General features: G+C 48.3%; 1 protein-coding gene across 1 annotated transcript; it reads left to right on the top strand.

Annotated features, from left to right (window-relative positions):
* Window positions 1–204: 204 nt before the first annotated feature.
* On the top strand, window positions 205–2,007 carry LOC131696324 (uncharacterized). Its single transcript, XM_058984871.1, has one exon. The coding sequence runs from the start codon at window positions 205–207 to the stop codon at window positions 2,005–2,007; it is 1,803 nt and encodes a 600-aa protein (XP_058840854.1).
* Window positions 2,008–23,864: the final 21,857 nt, after the last annotated feature.

Raw genomic sequence — 23,864 nt, 5'->3', positions numbered from 1 at the left:
GAATCGAACGGGCGGCTAGACACTCGACAACATGCCTTCAGATCCGGCCGAGGTACTGACACATATTTTGCGGAGTTGGAGAGGTCATTACCCGACCGTGACGAGCACTGTCTGATAGCATCGCTTGACTTGGCTAAGGCGTACGACACCACTTGGAGATACGGCATCCTGCGAACATTACGAAAGTGGCAAATACGCGGAAACATGATAAACATGCTCACTAGCTTTCTTTCAGAGCGAACGTTCCAGGTAAACGTCGATGGGCATTTATCGCGCAAGCTGCCGCTGGAAAATGGTGTACCACAGGGTTCTGTGCTCTCAGTTACCCTATTCCTCGTAGCAATCCAACCTATCTTCCGGGTGGTTCCGAATACCGTGACAGTGCTATTGTACGCCGATGACATCCTCCTTGTAGTGCGGGGCAAAAAAGAACAACCACTCTATCGGAAACTACAGTCAGCAGTAAAAGCCGTTCATAGATGGGCGAAAAGTGTTGGATTCACGATATCAGCAACAAAATCCAGCATCTTTTACTGTAGCCCGAATGCCCGCCGTGAGCCCACGCAATCCATCAGGATAGATACAGTAGCTATACCATCACAAAATCAACTGAAAACCCTCGGTATCACTCTCGACAGATCGCTGAACTTCAAAGCGCATTGCAAGCTAACGAAGAAGGCATGTGAATCCAGGCTGCGTATCCTGAAAATGATCGGAGCAAAGCTACCACGTGGTCAACGGACTTCTTTGTTACAAATCGGCTCCGCCATTGTCACTTCGCGACTATTGTATGGGATGGGACTCGTTAGTCGGGGCGGAGATGTCGTCACCAAAACTCTCGCGCCCGCCTACAACAGAATGGTAAGATTTGCATCTGGTGCATTCGTTACAAGTCCGATCTTAGCCATCATGGCCGAAGCAGGCACCTTACCATTTGATCTCCTCGTTCTCCAAAGCATAACCCGATTGTCCATCCGTTTGTTGGAAAAAAGCAGAGATAATGCGGATCTCCCACTAGTACGTCGAGCTTCCGAAGAACTGTCAGAGGTGATCGGAATGCCCTTACCAAATATTTGTACTCGAACGCGACTAGCCACCCGAAAGTGGTACGAGCCCAAGCCCCACGTCGTGTGGGATATCAAAAGAAGTGTGAATGCCGGAGATCCCTCTGAGGTGGTCCGTCCTGTCGTTCAGGAGCTCCTGAATGCTCGCTTCAGCAACTCAACGGTTGTGTATACTGACGGATCGAAAGACAACGACGCAGTAGGCGCGGGAATGTTTGGAGAACATCTCCAGCAGTCGACTGGTCTTCCGCAACAGTGCAGCGTGTTCTCAGCCGAGGCGTTTGCAATTAAAACAGCGGTAACTTCGTACTACACTTCCAACGATCTGCTAATAATGACAGACTCAGCCAGTTGTTTATCGGCAATTGAAGCTGGCACGTCCCAGCATCCGTGGATCCAGGAGATTGAAACCATGATACGACATCGTCCAATCAATCTGTGCTGGATTCCAGGACACGCTGGAATTCGCGGGAATGAAGAGGCAGACCGCCTCGCAGGAGAAGCCAGGGGTAATGCCCCTTTGCAAATAGCCATTCCGGGAGCAGACGCCAACAATCAGGCAAAATCAGCTATCCGAAATCACTGGTACCGTCGATGGTCTGCATCCACTGAAGTGAAGCTTCGCGAAATAAAATTCGATACGGTAAAGTGGACTGACCGCGAGAGTTCGGCTGATCAACGAGTGCTCACCCGGTTGCGAATAGGGCATACCCGATTGACGCACGACTTCCTTTTGAAGAGAGAAACCCCACCAGTTTGCGACTGCTGCGGGGTAACCGTAGATGTACGTCATATAATTCTTCAGTGCCGAAAACACGACGATGCTAGAAGGATGCACAACATCGATTCGACCAGCCTGCGAGTGGCTCTAGGCAACGACGGGGACACCGAAGACAAACTGCTAAGCTTCCTCAAGGAAACTAATTTGTACAAACGAATATAAAAATACTGAATTGTAAATTATTATGAGATGTTAATACGAGTATAGAAACCAATTTTCTTCCGACACGAATGCACCCTTAGGTGTAAAGTGTCGTTAATAAACAACAACAACAACAACAACAATTATTATTATTATTATTATTATTATTCATCTGAGTTGGAAACACCGTTCCGTACGGTATAAACAGCGCGCATTCGGGAATTAAACACAGTGTTTTTTCGGTGTTTTTCGCGATATTCGCGGTTTATTTTTCGACAAAAACGTGAACGAAGTGCTTCTCTAGTGGTGAACAGTGAAAGTTTGGTGAAAATCGGTTCAGAAACGGCTGAAAAAGTGAATTTTAGTTTTGCCCACGCGGTGCGATAGGTAAACAAACAGCCATCGCTGTGCCTACCCGCGTGGTTGCCGGGCCGATCTTGCATTCACTCACTGGTGGAGTGTGACGGTGTGCTGAACGGGCGATATTTTTCGAGTCGCAAAAAACGTAAAAAGTTTTTGAAAAATTATTGAATTTTTTTTTTAACGTTGGATTTGGTGGTATTTGAGATACCAGTACAGTGTATACCGATATTTGTACGGTACAGTGCGGGCCAAAAGTGTATGAACGGCAAAAAATAAAAATTGGAAAAGCGCGTTTTTCTTGCTTGTTTTGCTATTTAGAGGCTGTGTAGAAGCAAGCAAGCGAACAGATTCACCACTGCGCATCTACAGTGTGTCCCAAAATTGTGGGAACGCTTCGAAAAAGTCGACGTTGAAGGGGCAAATAAGGTAAGATCTTTCCTTTTCTTCACCTTTTTTGTCCATTTGGGGTTGGTATCGGGTGACCGTGCCACATAGCAGTTTCCAACGTCTGGTGGCGTAATCCAAGATGGCGGCCGCTAGTAGCGGTGATCCGGGAGGGTCAAGTCAAAGAAGATTGCCGGTATACATGGATCCGACGAACAAATTCGGCGAATTGACGTTCCTGCAGCTGACAGGCAAAGACGGTGTACCTTTGCCAAGAAACCCGTTCGTCATTGGTAAATCGGTGGAGGTTGTCGCTGGAGGCCCAATTGAAGGTGCGAATACCGAAGCTCAAGGGACACGGTATACCCTTCGAGTTCGGAACCCAGTCCAAGTTACCAAATTAATGAAGATGACCAAGCTTATTGACGGTACTGATGTTGTGGTTGAATCCCATCCGAATCTGAACGTAAGCAGATGCGTAATTTCCTGCTACGATCTGATTCACCTTGAAGAAAAGGAGGTTTTGCAAGAAATTATAAGCCATATATGTACAGCGAATTACACGAAAGGAAGAGGAGAAAAGAGTGAATACGCCAGCGCTTATCTTGACCTTCTGCAAGACCACATACCCGGAATACATGAAGATCGGTTTGCTTCGCGTCCCTACCCGCCCGTACTTCCCAAACCCGATGCTTTGTTATGGTTGCTTCAAATACGGCCATACTCGTGTTCGCTGTCCTGGCCCGCAACGTTGTCCTAATTGCTCTGGAGAACATCAAAGTGAAGAAAAATGTCGAGCAGCTCAGTTCTGCCTAAATTGTAAACAACCAACAAGCCGCCAATGTCCAAATTACAAAAAGGAAGCAGAGGTCATAAAAATAAAAATCCGCGACAATTTGACATTCCCGGAAGCGCGCAAACGAGCTGAACAGCAAAATCTTGGAAGTTACGCCCAAGCCGCAGCGCAACCGAGCGAAATTCTTAATAAACTAAAAGAGCTGGAGCTGACAATGAAGAGGAAGGATGAGCAGATCGCAAAACTTCTGGCGGAGGCCAAAAGAAAGGATGAAAAAATCGAACAAATGATAGCGTACATACACCAGATGAAACAACAGTCCGCTAGTCAAGAAAAACCACAGCAAAGTAAAGAACAAAAACCAACGAACCAGACAGCCGGGCCAATAACAAGATCAAGGAATAACTCACCAGCGACTAACACGGACTCGAAGCGAGGAAGACCACAGAAACAACACACCCCGTTCAGCAAACCCACGACAACCCCACCGGATAACTTGAGCCCACCACCAAAAAGAACCGCTACCACTACCACCAACGAAACGATGGAATGTTCAGACGATGAAATTGAGATTACCGAGACGCCTCCTAGCCAGCCTCTTCGATAATTCTCATTTTCATCAACGTTTGGATACCAACGACAACCCACGCACGAATACTGACCACGAGATAGATCGGTTTGGAAGAGAGGAAAGTGTAGTACTCCTTCCAACGCACTTCAACTAACAAATCTACAAACCAGAGCAACCCGATCGTCATCTACGAGAGAACGAGCATAACTACACAAAGTCTATCCCCAGTGCCGACCGCAGTCGGTGTTCGTGAGCATAATAGTGTAGTTTGTACGACAGCGGTTGGCACTGTGGGGCTGGAACTTCCCCAGGTCAGTTCCGATGTTGTCAATCCCCTCGCAGGTACTGCTTGTTTTGATGTTCTTTCAGGTTTGAAGGACAACATCGACGATACGCTCCTTCGACATCACCACTTGCTATCGCCCGGAGAAGGCCCATCGAGATCATCACTTCGAGATAGAACAGCTGTAACAACGAAAACTACACAAAGTCTTTCCCCAGTGCCGGTCGCTGTCGGTAGTTCTGGAAGTAATCGTGTAGTAGTTTCGACAGCGGCTGGCACTGTGGGGCTAGACGTCCCACAGGTCAGTCCATCTTCACTTTGTCTCCGAACGAATTCTGTTGCGGCTTCTACCGTTACAGATGCGACCAGCAGTAACCGGTTTGGGGAAGAAGAGAAGAAAGTAGCTTCCCCACTTCATCATGAAGGGATCGACCGGGGGGAAGAGGACTGTCCCTACTTCCCAGATATACAGTCCTCGCAATTCTCCTCCTGGCTTTCCGCCGGCGAAGATACACCGCAACAACAGCTGAAGCATCATAGCACCGATATCCCGGTTGAAATCAGCGCAACCACGTCCCGGTACCAACGAAAAACACCGGCGAGAACCCGCAGACAATCACCTTCGCTATCAACATCGTCTTCGTCAGCGACTTTCGCCAATCGAGACAGCAGATGCTTCGCCCTTCAATGGAACATTCGGGGCCTGCGAACCAACATCAGCGAGCTTAAACAGCTGATCTGCGAGTACGGACCGAGCCTGATAGCGCTTCAGGAAACAAAAGTTGACAACCGAGTAGTCGCAGCAGATTTCATCGGCAACAACTACACTCTTTTGCTGAAAACTGGGAGTTGTCGATACTGGCAACAAGGAGTAGGTCTTGCCATTCGGGATGGTGTTCCATTCGAACGAATTGATATCGACGACAGTATACAAGCTATCGCAGTTCGGATCCAACTGCCACAGCAAATGACGGTGGTGTCGATCTACGTCCCTCCCAATACTCAACAGTGTCAAGAACAGCTGGGTGACTTCCTCGAAACGCTTCCACGTCCAGTGCTGGTACTAGGCGACTTTAACGCGCACCATATTTGCTGGGGTTCTACGAAATCTACCGCACTAGGCCACTTCATCGCCGAAAAAACGCTATCGGAACGATTACTCATCCTCAACGACGGATCGCACACTCGGATTGATCCAGCTACCGGTATTACTTCGGCTATTGACCTCTCGATCTGCTCCGAATCGGTGGCTTCGAAATTTGTTTGGCGAACACTTCCGGACACCCACAGCAGTGATCACTTTCCCATTCTCGTATCCATTCCCGGACTGTCGACTATCCCAACGAAAAGACAGAAATGGATTTACGACCAGGCAGATTGGGCAACCTACGAGCGATTGACCGCCAACGCTATTCGACCGGGCGTCGAAATATCAATCGACTGTTTCGTTGACCGGTTGATTAGAGCAGCAAACACTGCGATACCTCGCACTACCGGCAGAGTCGGTCCCAAAGCGGTTCCGTGGTGGTGTCCGGAGGTGAAAGTAGCTATCAAAAATCGGAGAAAAGCACTTAGAGCACTGAAGCGTATGCCAGCAGAGGACCCACGAAAAGCGGATGCACTGAAAAGCTTCCAGGAATCACGGGCAGCAGCAAGAAAGTCTATCCATGACGCCAAGAAAAAATCATGGGAAGACTTCGTTGCGAAGATATCTCCAAGTTCAACTACGTCGGAGATGTGGCAGACAGTGAACACGTTGAGAGGGAAACGCCAACACCGCCCAACTGTCATCAAGCGGTCCAACGGTTACACGGATAAGCCAGAAGAAATAGCTGAAGAACTGGCGCAACACTACAGCGAAAGATCCGCAACCTCCAGCTATCCGTCGTTGTTCCAGAGGGAGAAAGAAAAGGCCGAACGAAACCGCATAAACTTCTCGCCAGATAGCGATGATATTTACAATTCGGACTTCACCCTGAATGAATTGCTGTGGGCACTCGACAGAGGAAGAAGTGGCTCTTCAGGACCGGACTGCATCGGCTACCCAATGCTTCAGCGACTGCCATTGTCTGTGAAAACTGCCATGTTCGAACTTTTCAACAGAATATGGCGCAGTGGCGTATTCCCACCCTATTGGCGAACCGGAATCATCGTACCAATTCCAAAGCCAAGCTCTGATGACGCGGGTCCAGCTGCATTCCGTCCAATCACGTTAACTAGTTGTATGGCGAAGGTGTTCGAACGAATTGTCAACCGACGGTTAACCACCGAACTAGAGTCGAACGGGCGTCTCGACAAACGACAACATGCCTTCAGATCTGGTCGGGGTACTGACACATACTTTGCGGAGTTGGAGAGGTCATTACCCGACCGTGACGAGCACTGTCTGATAGCGTCGCTAGACTTGGCCAAGGCGTATGACACCACCTGGAGATATGGCATCCTACGAACACTGCAGAAATGGCAAATACGTGGAAGGATGATAAACATTGTCAACAGTTTTCTGGCAGAGAGAACGTTCCAGGTCAACGTAGAGGGGCATTTGTCGCCAGCACATCCGCTGGAAAATGGTGTGCCGCAGGGCTCAGTGCTCTCTGTGACACTATTTCTCGTGGCTATCCAACCCATCTTCCGCGTGGTTCCGAACTCTGTACAAGTGTTGCTGTACGCCGATGATATTCTGCTTCTTGTGTGGGGGAAGAAAGACCAGTCGCTGCTCCAAAAACTTCAGGCCGCAGTAAAAGCCGTCGATAAATGGTCGAGAAGTGTTGGATTTACGATATCTGCGACGAAATCCAGCATCTTCTATTGCAGCCCTAACGTACGCCGTGAACCCATGCAGGCGATAAAGATAGATGGTGTAGCCGTTCCGACACAAACGCTGCTGAGAACTCTCGGTGTCAATCTCGACCGATCGCTCAATTTTAAAGCACATTGTAAATTGACGAAGAAGACGTGTGAATCCAGGCTGCGTATCTTAAAGATGATCGGTGCCAAGTTGCCCCGTGGTCAACGCACTTCTTTACTGCAAATCGGGTCCGCAATTGTTACCTCGCGACTCCTCTACGGTATGGGACTTGTAAGCAGAGGAGGAGATGCCGTAATCCAAACGCTCGCTCCTACATACAACAGGATGGTAAGGTTTGCATCCGGTGCATACGTCACGAGCCCAATCGTAGCCATTATGGCAGAAGCTGGAACCCTACCATTCGACCTACTCGTTCTTCAAAATATAGCCCGCTTGGCCATCCATACGTTGGGAAAAAGCAAGGACAATGCCGATCTCCCATTGGTACATCGAGCATCCGAACATCTGACAGAGGTGATCGGAATCCCTCTTCCAGATATTTGCACTCGTACACGTTTAGCTGCACGAAGATGGTACGAACCCAAGCCCCAGATCGTGTGGGACATAAAGAGACGTGTGAAAGCTGGTGACCCCTCGGAAATTGTTCGGCCTGCTTTTCAGGAGCTCCTAGCAGGTCGTTTCAACCGTTCAACTATCGTCTACACGGATGGCTCGAAAGACGACAATGCGGTAGGTGTGGGAGTGTATGGAGAATACTTCCAACAATCGGTTGGTCTTCCATCGTCATGCAGCGTTTTCTCGGCAGAAGCGTTTGCAATCAAAACAGCGCTAGCAACACATAACACGGTCAGTGATTTGGTGGTTATGTCTGACTCGGCCAGTTGCTTATCGGCATTAGAAGCCGGCACATCGCAACACCCGTGGATTCAGCAGATTGAAAACATGCTACGAGGCCGTCCAATCAAGCTGTGCTGGATTCCGGGTCATGCTGGTATCCATGGCAACGAAGAGGCAGACCGCCTCGCTGGAGAAGCCAGGGGTAATGCCCCTTTGCAAATAGCCGTTCCGGGAGCAGACGCGAACCACCGAATGAAAACAGCTATCCGAAATCAATGGTTCCGTCGATGGTCTGCGTCCACTGAAGTAAAACTTCGCGAAGTTAAGTTCGACACAGGGAAGTGGACTGACCGCGAGAATTCGGCCGAACAGCGAGTGCTTACCCGGCTTCGAATAGGGCATACCCGGCTAACACACGACTTTCTTCTAAAGAAAACCTCACCACCAGTGTGCGACTGCTGTGGGATCGTTGTAGATGTCCGCCATGTGATCCTCCACTGCAGAAAGTACGACGACGTTAGAAGGAAGCACGACATCGAGTCGACTAGTCTGCGAGCGGCTCTGCGCAACGACAGGAAAAATGAGGAGAGTATGGTAAAATTCCTCAAGGAAACTAACTTGTTTAATATGTTGTAACTTGTAATTTGAATTGTAACTGATAACTGACAACCGCATTGAAACATTTTTCAGGTAAAATATTTTTTCTTTCGACACGAATGCACCACTTCTTGGTGTAAAGTGTCGTTAATAAACAACAACAACAACAACAACATTATTATTATTATTATTATTATTATTATTATTATTATTATTATTATTATTATTATTATTATTATTATTATTATTATTATTATTATTATTATTATTATTATTATTATTATTATTATTATTATTATTATTATTATTATTATTATTATTATTATTATTATTATTATTATTATTATTCATCTGAGTTGGAAACACCGTTCCGTACGGTATAAACAGCGCGCATTCGGGAATTAAACACAGTGTTTTTTCGGTGTTTTTCGCGATATTCGCGGTTTATTTTTCGACAAAAACGTGAACGAAGTGCTTCTCTAGTGGTGAACAGTGAAAGTTTGGTGAAAATCGGTTCAGAAACGGCTGAAAAAGTGAATTTTAGTTTTGCCCACGCGGTGCGATAGGTAAACAAACAGCCATCGCTGTGCCTACCCGCGTGGTTGCCGGGCCGATCTTGCATTCACTCACTGGTGGAGTGTGACGGTGTGCTGAACGGGCGATATTTTTCGAGTCGCAAAAAACGTAAAAAGTTTTTGAAAAATTATTGAATTTTTTTTTTAACGTTGGATTTGGTGGTATTTGAGATACCAGTACAGTATATACCGATATTTGTACGGTACAGTGCGGGCCAAAAGTGTATGAACGGCAAAAAATAAAAATTGGAAAAGTGCGTTTTTCTTGCTTGTTTTGCTATTTAGAGGCTGAGTAGAAGCAAGCAAGCGAACAGATTCACCACTGCGCATCTACAGTGTGTCCCAAAATTGTGGGAACGCTTCGAAAAAGTCGACGTTGAAGGGGCAAATAAGGTAAGATCTTTCCTTTTCTTCACCTTTTTTGTCCATTTGGGGTTGGTATCGGGTGACCGTGCCACATAGCAGTTTCCAACGTCTGGTGGCGTAATCCAAGATGGCGGCCGCTAGTAGCGGTGATCCGGGAGGGTCAAGTCAAAGAAGATTGCCGGTATACATGGATCCGACGAACAAATTCGGGGAATTGACGTTCCTGCAGCTGACAGGCAAAGACGGTGTACCTTTGCCAAGAAACCCGTTCGTCATTGGTAAATCGGTGGAGGTTGTCGCTGGAGGCCCAATTGAAGGTGCGAATACCGAAGCTCAAGGGACACGGTATACCCTTCGAGTTCGGAACCCAGTCCAAGTTACCAAATTAATGAAGATGACCAAGCTTATTGACGGTACTGATGTTGTGGTTGAATCCCATCCGAATCTGAACGTAAGCAGATGCGTAATTTCCTGCTACGATCTGATTCACCTTGAAGAAAAGGAGGTTTTGCAAGAAATTATAAGCCATATATGTACAGCGAATTACACGAAAGGAAGAGGAGAAAAGAGTGAATACGCCAGCGCTTATCTTGACCTTCTGCAAGACCACATACCCGGAATACATGAAGATCGGTTTGCTTCGCGTCCCTACCCGCCCGTACTTCCCAAACCCGATGCTTTGTTATGGTTGCTTCAAATACGGCCATACTCGTGTTCGCTGTCCTGGCCCGCAACGTTGTCCTAATTGCTCTGGAGAACATCAAGGTGAAGAAAAATGTCGAGCAGCTCAGTTCTGCCTAAATTGTAAACAACCAACAAGCCGCCAATGTCCAAATTACAAAAAGGAAGCAGAGGTCATAAAAATAAAAATCCGCGACAATTTGACATTCCCGGAAGCGCGCAAACGAGCTGAACAGCAAAATCTTGGAAGTTACGCCCAAGCCGCAGCGCAACCGAGCGAAATTCTTAATAAACTAAAAGAGCTGGAGCTGACAATGAAGAGGAAGGATGAGCAGATCGCAAAACTTCTGGCGGAGGCCAAAAGAAAGGATGAAAAAATCGAACAAATGATAGCGTACATACACCAGATGAAACAACAGTCCGCTAGTCAAGAAAAACCACAGCAAAGTAAAGAACAAAAACCAACGAACCAGACAGCCGGGCCAATAACAAGATCAAGGAATAACTCACCAGCGACTAACACGGACTCGAAGCGAGGAAGACCACAGAAACAACACACCCCGTTCAGCAAACCCACGACAACCCCACCGGATAACGGAGCCCACCACCAAAAAGAACCGCTACCACTACCACCAACGAAACCATGGAAATTGAGATTACCGAGAAGCCTCCTAGCCAGCCTCTTCGATAATTTTCATTTTCAACAACGTTTGGATACCAACGACAACCCACGCACGAATACTGACCACGAGATAGATCGGTTTGGAAGAGAGGAAAGTGTAGTACTCCTTCCAACGCAAGCACAGCAGGATGAAGGAACTATCCGGGCCGTCATACCCCAACCCGTTGATAGTGAATTCACCTCTGTGGCCGATAGGAACACCGATTTCACCACTACAACTTGTAAACCAGCAGACCAAAAACCCACGATCGACGAACAGAAGGAGATCAGCAGAACTACACAAAGTCTATCCCCAGTGCCGACCGCAGTCGGTGTTCGTGAGCATAATAGTGTAGTTTGTACGACAGCGGTTGGCACTGTGGGGCTGGACCTTCCTCAGGTCAGTTCCGAAATTGTCAATCCCCTTGCAGGTACTGCTTGTTCTGATGTTCTTCCAGGTTTGACTGACAACATCGACGACACGCTCCTTCCACATCACCACTCGCTGTCGCCCGGAGAAGGTCCATCGAGATATCCGTTTCGAGATGGAACAGCTGTCACCACAACAGTAGCGTCGAAGCAGACAATGAAAACTACACAAAGTCTTTCCCCAGTGCCGGTCGCTGTCGGCAATTCTGGAAGTAATCGTGTAGTAGTTTCGACAGCGGCTGGCACTGTGGGGCTAGACGTCCCACAGGTCAGTCCTATTCCACCTCGCTCACGAACGGATTCTGTTGCGGTTTATCCCGTTACAGATGTGACCAGCACGCATCGAACGAATAACCGGTTTGGGGAAGAAGAGAAGAAAGTAGCTTCCCCACTTCATCATGAAGGGATCGACCGGGGGGAAGAGGACTGTCCCTACCTCCCGGATATACAGTCCTCGCAATTCTCCTCCTGGCTTTCCGCCGGTGAAGGCACATCACAACAGCAGCTCCAGAACACCGATCTACCAACCACGTCGAGGAACCCTATCGGCGAGCCAATACGATCTCGTAGACGTTCGCCATCAACATCGTCTTCGTCAGCGACAATCACCAGTCGCAATAGCAAAAGTTTCGCACTGCAGTGGAACATTCGGGGCCTCCGCTCCAATATCGATGAACTTAAGCAGCTGATCGCCCAACACGAGCCAAAACTGATAGCGCTACAGGAAACAAAAGTGGACAACCGAGTAGTTCCAGCAGATTTCATCGGTAACAACTATACCCTGCTGCTGAAAACTGGTAGCTGTCGATACTGGCAACAAGGAGTAGGTCTGGCCATTCGGGATGGTGTACCCTTCGAACGAATCGATGTCGACGACAATATACAGGCAATCGCAGTTCGGATCCAACTGCCACAACAAATGACGGTGGTATCGATCTACGTCCCTCCCAATACTCAACAGTGTCAAGAACAGCTGGGTGACTTCCTCGAAACGCTTCCACGTCCAGTGCTGGTACTAGGCGACTTTAACGCGCACCATATTTGCTGGGGTTCTACGAAATCTACCGCACTAGGCCACTTCATCGCTGAAAAAACGCTATCGGAACGATTACTCATCCTCAACGACGGATCGTACACTCGGATCGATCCAGCTACCGGTATTACTTCGGCTATTGACCTCTCGATCTGCTCAGAATCGGTGGCTTCGAAATTTGTCTGGCGGACACTTCCGGACACCCAAAGCAGTGATCATTTTCCCACCCTCGTTTCCATTCCCGGACTGTCGACTATCCCAACGAAAAGACAGAAATGGATTTACGACCAAGCAGATTGGACAACCTACGAGCGATTGACCGCCAACGCTATTCGACCGGGCGTCGAAATATCAATCGACTGTTTCGTTGACCGGTTGATTAGAGCAGCAAACACCGCGATACCTCGCACTACCGGCAGAGTCGGTCCCAAAGCGGTTCCGTGGTGGTGTCCGGAGGTGAAAGCAGCTATCAAAAATCGGAGAAAAGCACTTAGGGCACTGAAGCGTATACCAGCAGAGGACCCACGAAAAGTGGATGCACTGAAAAGCTTCCAGGAATCACGGGCAGCAGCAAGAAAGTCTATCCATGACGCCAAGAAAAAATCATGGGAAGACTTCGTCGCGAAGATATCTCCAAGTTCAACTACGTCGGAGATGTGGCAGACAGTGAACACGTTGAGAGGGAAACGCCAACACCGCCCAACTGTCATCAAGCGGTCCGGTGGTTACACGGATAAGCCAGAAGAAATAGCTGAAGAACTGGCGCAACACTACAGCGAAAGATCCGCAACCTCCAGCTATTCGTCGTTGTTCCAGAGGGAGAAGGAAAAGGCCGAACGAAACCGCATAAACTTCTTGCCAGATAGCGATGATATCTACAATTCGGACTTCACTCTGAATGAATTGCTGTGGGCACTCGACAGAGGAAGAAGTGGCTCTTCAGGACCGGACTGCATCGGCTATCCAATGCTTCAGCGACTGCCATTGTCTGTGAAAACTGCCATGTTGGAACTTTTCAACAGAATATGGCGCAGTGGCGTATTCCCACCCTGTTGGCGAACCGGAATCATCGTACCAATTCCAAAGCCAAGCTCGGATGACGCGGGTCCAGCTGCATTCCGTCCAATCACGTTAACTAGTTGTATGGCGAAGGTGTTCGAGCGAATTGTCAACCGACGGTTAACCACCGAACTAGAGTCGAACGGGCGTCTCGACAAACGACAACATGCCTTCAGATCTGGTCGGGGTACTGACACATACTTTGCGGAGTTGGAGAGGTCATTACCCGACCGTGACGAGCACTGTCTGATAGCGTCGCTAGACTTGGCCAAGGCGTACGACACCACTTGGAGATATGGCATCCTACGAACACTGCAGAAATGGCAAATACGCGGAAGGATGATAAACATTGTCAACAGTTTTCTGGCAGAGAGAACGTTCCAGGTCAACGTAGAGGGGCATTTGTGGCCAGCACATCCGCTGGAAAATGGTGTGCCGCAGGGCTCAGTGCTCTCTGTTACACTATTTCTCGTGGCTATCCAACCCATCTTCCGCGTGGTTCCGAACTCTGTACAAGTGTTGCTGTACGCCGATGATATTCTGCTTCTTGTGTGGGGAAAGAAAGAACAGTCGCTCCTTCGGAAACTTCAGGCCGCAGTAAAAGCCGTCGATAAATGGTCGAGAAGTGTTGGATTTACGATATCTGCAACGAAATCCAGCATCTTCTATTGCAGCCCTAACGTGCGCCGTGAACCCATGCAGGCGATAAAGGTAGATGGTGTAGCCGTTCCGACACAAACGCTGCTGAGAACTCTCGGTGTCACTCTCGACCGATCACTCAATTTTAAAGCGCATTGTAAAATGACGAAGAAGACGTGTGAATCCAGGCTGCGTATCTTGAAGATGATCGGTGCCAAGCTACCCCGTGGTCAACACACTTCTTTACTGCAAATCGGGTCCGCAATTGTTACCTCGCGACTCCTCTACGGTATGGGACTTGTAAGCAGAGGAGGAGATGCCGTCATCCAAACGCTTGCTCCTACATACAACAGGATGGTAAGGTTTGCATCCGGTGCATACGTCACGAGCCCAATCGTAGCCATTATGGCAGAAGCTGGAACCCTACCATTCGACCTACTCGTTCTTCAAAATATAGCCAGGTTGGCCATCCATACGTTGGGAAAAAGCAAGGATAATGCCGATCTCCCTCTGGTACATCGAGCATCCGAACGTCTGACAGAGGTGATCGGAATCCCTCTTCCAGATATTTGCACTCGTACACGTTTAGCTGCACGAAGATGGCACGAACCCAAGCCCCAGATCGTGTGGGACATAAAGAGACGTGTGAAAGCTGGAGACCCTCAGGAAATTGTTCGGCCTGCTTTTCAGGAGCTCCTGGCAGGTCGTTTCAACAGTTCAACTATCGTCTACACGGATGGCTCGAAAGATGACGATGCAGTAGGTGCGGGAGTGTATGGATAATACTTCCAACAATCGGTTGGTCTTCCCTCGCCATGCAGCGTCTTCTCGGCAGAAGCGTTTGCAATCAAAACAGCGCTAGCAACACATAACACGGTCAGTGATTTGGTGGTTATGTCTGACTCGGCCAGTTGCTTATCGGCATTAGAAGCTGGCACATCGCAACACCCGTGGATTCAGCAGATTGAAAACATGCTACGAGGCCGTCCAATCAAGCTGTGCTGGATTCCGGGTCATGCTGGTATCCATGGCAACGAAGAGGCAGACCGCCTCGCAGGAGAAGCCAGGGGTAATGCCCCCTTGCAAATAGCCGTTCCGGGAGCAGACACGAACAACCAAATGAAAACAGCTATCCGAAATCAGTGGTGCCGTCGATGGTCTGCGTCCACTGAAGTAAAACTTCGCGAAGTTAAATTCGACACAGGGAAATGGACTGACCGCGAGAATTCAGCTGAACAGCGAGTGCTTACCCGACTTCGAATAGGGCATACCCGGCTAACACACGACTTTCTGCTAAAGAAAACTTCACCACCAGTGTGCGACTGCTGTGGGATCATTGTAGATGTTCGCCATGTGATCCTCCACTGCAGAAAATACGACGACGCTAGAAGGAAGCACGATATCGAGTCGACTAGTCTGCGAGCGGCTCTGCGCAACGATAGGAAAAATGAGGAGAGTATGATAAAATTCCTCAGGGAAACTAACTTGTTTAAAATGTTGTAACTTTATACTTTGAATTGTAAATGATAACTGACAACTGCATTGAAAAATTTTTCAGGTTAAATATTTTTCTTTCGACACGAATGCACCACTTCTTGGTGTAAAGTGTCGTTAATAAACAACAACAACAACAACAACATTATTATTATTATTATTAATATTATTATTATTCATCTGAGTTGGAAACACCGTGCTGTATGGTATGAACAACGCGCATGCGCAAATAACACATAGTGATTTTCCGTGTTTTTTGCGATATCCGCGTACGAATTGTGGACGAATAGTCGAGTGAAGTGGTTCTCCAGTGGCAAACGTTTAAAGTTTCAGTTAACCCACGCGGTAACATAAACATCATCTAAGTTGGAAACACCGTTCCGTACGGTATCAACAACGCGCATACGGGAATTAAACACAGTGTTTTTTCAGTGTTTTTCGCGCTATCCGCGGTCTAGTTGCTGACAAATAGCTGAGTGAAGTGATTCTCCAGTGATTAAAGTTGAAAGAATTGTGAAAATCGGTGAAGAAACGGCTAAATTAAGTGGTTTTTAGTTTTTACCCACGCGGTACTAAGGTATAAATAAACAGCCATCGCAGTGCTACCTACTGGGCCGACCGGCCCGTGTCATTCACTCGCTGTGGATGCCGGTCGCGTGTGTGACGGTGTGCTGAACGGGGGATATTTTTGAAGCCGTAAAAAAGTGAAAAGTTTTTAAAAAATATTGAATTTTTTTTTTACGTTGGATTTGGTGGTATTTGAGATACCAATACAGAGTGTATCAATATTAGTACGGTACAGTGCGTGTCAAAAGTGTTGGAACGGCACAAAAATCAAAATCGTCAAAGTGCGTTTTTCTTGCTCGTATTACTATCTAGTGACTGCGTAGTAGCTAGTAAGCGAGCAGATTCATCACTGCGCACCTACAGTGTGTCCCAAAATTGTGGGAACACTCGTAAACCGTCGACGTTGAGGGGGCAATTAAGGTAGGATCTTTCTTTTTTTGCCTTTTTGTCTATTTGGGGGTGGTATCGGGTGACCGTGCCAAAGAGTATTTTCCAACGTCTGGTGGTGTAATCCAAGATGGCGGCCGCTAGTAGCGGTGATCCGGGTGGGTCGAGAACGAGAAGACTACCAGAGTACATGGACCCAACGAACAAATTTGGTGAACTGACATTCCTGCAGCTGACAGGTAAAGACGGTGTACCATTGCCAAGAAACCCGTTTATCATAGGGAAATCGGTTGAGGTTGCCGCTGGAGGTCCAATTGAAGGTGCGAATACCGAAGCTCAGGGGACACGGTATACCCTTCGAGTTCGGAACCCAGCCCAAGTTGCCAAACTTATGAAAATGACCAAGCTCATTGACGGTACTGATGTTGTGGTTGAATCCCATCCGAATCTGAACGTAAGCAGATGCGTAATTTCCTGCTACGATCTGATTCACTTGGAAGAAAAGGAAGTCTTACAAGAAATTCTAAGCCAGGGAGTGATTCGTGTGCAGCGAATTACACGTAAAGAAGCCGAAAACAGAGTGAATACGCCAGCACTCATCTTGACTTTCTGCAAGACCACATACCCGGAATACATGAAGATCGGTTTGCTTCGCGTCCCAACTCGCCCGTACTTCCCAAACCCGATGCTCTGCTATGGTTGCTTTAAATACGGCCATACGCGTGTTCGCTGTCCTGGCCCGCAACGTTGTCCTAACTGCTCTGGAGAACATCAAAGCGAAGAAAAATGTCGAGCACCCCAGTTTTGTCTAAATTGTAAAGGAGATCACCAATCAACAAGCCGCCAATGTCCAAATTACAAAAAGGAAGCAGAGGTTATAAAAATAAAAATCCACGACAATTTGACATTCCCGGAAGCGCGCAAACGAGCTGAACAGCAAAATCTAGGAAGTTACGCCCAGGATGCAGCGCAATCAAATGAGATCCTGAATAAATTGAAAGAACTGGAGCAGACAATGAAGAAGAAGGATGAGCAGATCGTTAAGCTTCTGGCAGAGAACAAACGCAAGGACGAGAAAATTGAGCAAATGATGGCGTACATCAAACAACATTCCGCCAGCCAAGAAAAACCACAGCACAGTAAAGAACAAAAACCAACGAATCAGACTGCCGGGCCAATAACACGATCCAGGAACAACTCACCAGCGATAAATACGGACTCAAAACGAGGAAGACCACAGAAACAACAAACCCCGTTCAGCAAACCAACGACAACCTCACCGGATAACCTAAGCCCACCACCAAAAAAAACCGCTGCCACTACCACCAACGAAACTATGGAATATTCAGACGATGAAATTGAGATTACCGAGACGTCTCCTAGCCAGCCTCTTCGATGATTCTCATTTTCATCAACGTTTGGATACCAACGACAACCCACGCACGAATACTGACCACGAGATAGATCGGTTTGGAAGAGAGGAAAGTGTAGTACTCCTTCCAACGCAAGCACAGCAGGATGAAGGAACTATCCGGGCCGTCATACCCCAACCCGTTGATAGTGAATTCACCTCTGTGGCCGATAGGAACACCGATTTCACCACTACAGCTTGTAAACCAGCAGACCAAAAACCCACGATCGACGAACAGAAGGAGATCAGCAGAACTACACAAAGTCTATCCCCAGTGCCGACCGCAGTCGGTGTTCGTGAGCATAATAGTGTAGTTTGTACGACAGCGGTTGGCACTGTGGGGCTGGACCTTCCTCAGGTCAGTTCCGAAATTGTCAATCCCCTTGCAGGTACTGCTTGTTCTGATGTTCTTCCAGGTTTGACTGACAACATCGACGACACGCTCCTTCCACATCACCACACGCTGTCGCCCGGAGAAGGTCCATCGAGATATTCGTTTCGGGATGGAACAGCTGCCAACACAACAGTAGCGTCGAAGCAAACATCGAAAACTACACAAAGTCTTTCCCCAGTGCCGGTCGCTGTCGGCAATTCTGGAAGTAATCGTGTAGTAGTTTCGACAGCGGCTGGCACTGTGGGGCTAGACGTCCCACAGGTCAGTCCTATTCCACCTCGCTTACGAACGGATTCTGTTGCGTTTTATCCTGTTACAGATGTGAACAGCACGAATCGAACGAGTAACCGGTTTGGGGAAGAAGAGAAGAAAGTAGCTTCCCCACTTCATCATGAAGGGATCGACCGGGGGGAAGAGGACTGTCCCTACCTCCCGGATATACAGTCCTCGCAATTCTCCTCCTGGCTTTCCGCCGGTGAAGGCACATCACAACAGCAGTTCCAGAACACCGATCTCCCAACCACGTCGAGGAACCCTGTCGGCGAGCCAATACGATCTCGTAGACGTTCGCCATCAACATCGTCGTCGTCAGCGACAATCACCACTCGCAACAGCAAAAGTTTCGCGCTGCAGTGGAACATTCGGGGTCTGCGCTGCAATATCAGTGACCTTAAGCAGCTGATCGCCCAATACGAACCGAGCTTGATAGCGTTACAAGAAACAAAGCTGGACAACCGAGTGATCTCAGCAGATTTCGTCGGTAACAACTACACTCTACTACTTGAGACTGAGAGTCGCCGATACTGGCAACAAGGGGTAGGGCTCGCCATTCGGGATGGTGTACCCTTCGAGAGACTTGAGGTCGGTGGCAATATTCAAGCAATCGCTGTTCGGATACAACTGCCACATCACATGACGGTGGTGTCGATCTACGTCCCTCCCAGTACTCAACAATATCAAGAGCAGCTGGGAGAATTCTTTGAGCAGCTCCCACGTCCGGTACTTGTACTGGGCGACTTCAACGCGCACCATATCTGCTGGGGTTCCAATAAATCTACTGCACTAGGCTACTTTATCGCCGAGAAAACATTGTCGGAAAGACTAGTCATTCTCAACGACGGATCACATACCCGGATTGATCCAGCTACCGGTGTCACTTCAGCTATTGACCTCTCTATCTGTTCTGAAACTGTAGCCTCGAAATTTATTTGGCGAACTCTCCCGGACACCCATAATAGTGACCATTTTCCAATTCTCGTTTCCACTCCCGGACTGTCACATACTCCAACGAAAAGACAGAAATGGATCTACGACCAAGCGGATTGGACAACTTTCGAACATCTAACCGCCAGCGCTATTCGACCGGGTGCCGAAATATCAATTGACTGTTTCGTTGACCGTTTGATTAAAGCAGCAAACACTGCGATACCCCGCACAACCGGTAGAGTCGGTCCAAAAGCGGTTCCGTGGTGGTGTCCGGAGGTTAAAGCGGCCATCAAAACGAGAAAAAAAACACTGAGAGCACTAAGGCGTATTCAAGCAGAAGACCCACGGAAAGCCGATGCACTAAAACACTTCCAAGAGGCGCGTGCAGCTGCACGAAAGTCGATCCATGATGCCAAACAGCGATCGTGGGAGGAATTCGTCACGAATATATCTCCGAGTTCCACTGCGACGGAGATGTGGCAGACAGTGAACAGGTTGAGAGGGAAACGTCAGCATCGACCAACTGTCATCAAGCGATCTAGCGGCTACACGGATAAGGCTGAAGAAGTAGCTGAAGAACTGGCACAACATTACAGCGAACGATCCGCCACCTCCAGCTACTCGCCATTGTTCCAAAGTGAGAAGGAAAAGGCCGAACGAAACCGCGTGAATTTCTCGCCAGATACCGACGATACTTACAACACAGACTTCACTCTGAACGAGCTGCTTTGGGCACTCGATAGAGGACGAAGTGGCTCTTCAGGCCCGGACTGCATCGGTTATCCAATGCTTCAGCGACTGCCATTGTCGGTGAAAACTGCCATGTTGGAACTATTCAATAGAATATGGCGTAGTGGCGTGTTTCCACCCTGTTGGCGAACTGGAATCATCGTACCAATTCCAAAGTCAAACTCGAATGACGCGGGTCCAGCTGCATTCCGTCCAATAACCCTAACGAGCTGTATGGCGAAGGTTTTCGAGCGAATAGTCAACCGACGGCTGACCACCGAACTAGAGGCGAACGGGCATCTCGACAAACGACAACATGCCTTCAGGTCCGGTCGGGGCACTGACACATATTTTGCGGAGTTGGAGAGGTCATTACCCGACCGTGACGAGCACTGTCTGATAGCGTCGCTTGACTTGTCCAAGGCTTACGATACCACGTGGAGGTATGGCATACTACGAACACTAAAGAAATGGCACATACGCGGTAGAATGATCAACGTGTTGAACAGCTTCCTGACAGAAAGATCGTTCCAGGTTAATGTAGAGGGTTACTTATCGCCAGCGCATCCGCTGGAAAACGGTGTGCCACAAGGCTCAGTGCTCTCGGTTACGCTGTTTCTCGTGGCCATTCAACCCATCTTTCGCGTGGTTCCGAACACTGTGAAGATCTTGTTGTACGCCGACGATATCCTACTCGTAGTTTGGGGGAAGAAAGACCAGCCGCTTTATCGAAAGCTTCAGTCAGCAGTAAAAGCCGTCCATGAATGGGCAAGAAGTGTTGGATTTACGATATCTGCAACAAAATCCAGCATCTTCTATTGTAGCCCTAATGCCCGTCGTGCACCCAGTCAAGCAATCACGTTAGATCGAGTTGCTATACCGACAGAAACACGCCTGAAAATTCTCGGCGTTACCCTCGATCGATCACTCAACTTCGCAGCGCACTGCAAATTGACGAAGAAGGCATGCGAATCTAGGCTGCGCATCCTGAAGATGATCGGTGCCAAACTTCCCCGTGGTCAACGCTCATCTTTACTGCGAATTGGATCCGCAATTATTACTTCGCGACTTTTGTACGGTATAGGAATCGTTAGTAGGGGTGGAGATGCTGTCATCAAAACCCTTGCACCCGCATACAACAAGATGATCAGATATGCATCTGGAGCATACGTCACCAGTCCGATCATAGCCATTATGGCTGAAGCAGGTACTCTACCGTTAGATCTTCTCATTCTCCAAACTGTAGCCCAATAAGCCATCAGAATGTTGGGAAACAGCAGGGAGAATGCTGACCTTCCCCTGGTTTGCCGAGCTTCCGAACGTTTGACAGAAATAGTCGGAACTCCTCTCCCAAACATCTACACCCGAACGCGACTATCTGATCGAAAGTGGTACGACCGCACACCCCAGATCCTTTGGGAAATCAAGAAGCGCGTAAAAGCTGGAGACCCCTCGGGTATTGTTCGTCCAGTTGTTCAAGAGCTCCTGACAAATCATCTCAGCCGTTCAACAATCGTCTACACAGATGGCTCGAAAGACGATACCGCAGTAGGTGCCGGAGTTTTTGGAGAACACTTCCAACAGTCACTTGGTCTTCCACAGCAATGCAGTGTCTTCTCGGCAGAGGCATTCGCAATAAAAACAGCGCTAACAACATTCAACACGGTCAGCGACTTAGTAATAATGTCCGATTCGGCCAGCTGTTTATCGGCAATCGAAGCCGGCACATCCCAGCACCCGTGGATCCAGGAAATTGAAAACCTGCTACGAAATCGTTCAATCAAGCTTTGCTGGATTCCAGGTCACGCTGGCATCCGTGGCAACGAGGAGGCAGACAGACTCGCTGGAGAAGCGAGGAACATTGCTCCGTTAGCTATATCTGTTCCGGGGGCAGACGCCGTCAAGCATATAAAAACAGCTATCCGAAACCAATGGTACCGTCGGTGGTCAGCGTCCACTGAAGTAAAACTTCGTGAAGTTAAATTCGACACAGTGAAGTGGACTGACCGCGAGAATTCGGCCGAACAGCGAGTTCTTACCAGGCTTCGAATAGGGCATACTCGGCTAACACACGACTTTCTGCTAAAGAAAACTTCACCACCAGTGTGCGACTGCTGTGGGATCGTTGTAGATGTCCGCCATGTGATCCTCCACTGCAGAAAATACGACGACGTTAGAAGGAAGCACGACATCAAGTCGACTAGTCTGCGAGTGGCTCTGCGCAACGACAGGAAAAATGAGGAGAGTATAGTAAAATTCCTTAAGGAAACTAACCTATTTAAATTGCTATAAATGTATATTTTGATTTGTAACTCCATAACTGATAACTGCATTGTAAAATTAACAGGTAAAATATTTTCTTCCGACACGAATGCACCCTTCCTTGGTGTAAAGTGTCGTTAATAAACAACAACAACAACATAAACATAACAAACAGCCATCGCTGCGGCTGCCCGGCCGAGCCCGGCCGAGTTTTCATCCTACCCTACCATTCGACCTACTCGTTCTTCAAAATATAGCCCGGTTGGCCATCCATACGTTGGGAAAAAGCAAGGACAATGCCGATCTCCCACTGGTACATCGAGCATCCGAACGTCTGACAGAGGTGATCGGAATCCCTCTTCCAGCTATTTGCAATCGTACACGTTTAGCTGCACGAAGATGGTACGAACCCAAGCCCCAGATCGTGTGGGACATAAAGAGACGTGTAAAAGCTGGTGACCCCTCGGAAATTGTTCGGCCTGCTTTTCAGGAGCTCCTAGCAGGTCGTTTCAACCGTTCAGCTATCGTCTACACGGATGGCTCGAAAGACGACAATGCAGTAGGTGTGGGAGTGTATGGAGAATACTTCCAACAATCGGTTGGCCTTCCATCGTCATGCAGCGTCTTCTCGGCAGAAGCGTTTGCAATCAAAACAGCGCTAGCAACACATAACACGGTCAGTGATTTGGTGGTTATGTCTGACTCGGCCAGTTGCTTATCGGCATTAGAAGCTGGCACATCGCAACACCCGTGGATTCAGCAGATTGAAAACATGCTACGAGGCCGTCCAATCAAGCTGTGCTGGATTCCGCGTCATGCTGGTATCCATGGCAACGAAGAGGCAGACCGCCTCGCTGGAGAAGCCAGAGGTAATGCCCCTTTGCAAGTAGCCGTTCCGGGAGCAGACGCGAACAACCGAATGAAAACAGCTATCCGAAATCAATGGTTCCGTCGATGGTCTGCGTCCACTGAAGTAAAACTCCGCGAAGTTAAGTTCGACACAGGGAAGTGGACTGACCGCGAGAATTCGGCCGAACAGCGAGTGCTTACCCGGCTTCGAATAGGGCATACCCGGCTAACACATGACTTTCTGCTAAAGAAAACCTCACCACCAGTGTGCGACTGCTGTGGGATCGTTGTAGATGTCCGCCATGTGATCCTCCACTGCAGAAAGTACGACGACGTTAGAAGAAAGCACGATATCGAGTCGACTAGTCTGCGAGCAGCTCTGAGCAACGACAGGAAAAATGAGGAGAGTATGGTAAAATTCCTCAAGGAAACTAACTTGTTTAATATGTTGTAACTTGTTTAATATGTTGTAACTTGTATTTTGAATTGTAACTGA

This window comes from Topomyia yanbarensis, chromosome 1 (assembly GCF_030247195.1).
Source record: "Topomyia yanbarensis strain Yona2022 chromosome 1, ASM3024719v1, whole genome shotgun sequence".
Lineage (NCBI taxonomy): Eukaryota > Metazoa > Arthropoda > Insecta > Diptera > Culicidae > Topomyia > Topomyia yanbarensis.
This window is presented reverse-complemented; position numbering and strand designations above follow the sequence as displayed.

Excerpts from the sequence above, each read along its gene's own strand:
- LOC131696324 (XM_058984871.1), top strand. The coding sequence starts at position 205 with ATGATAAACATGCTCACTAGCTTTCTTTCAGAGCGAACGTTCCAGGTA.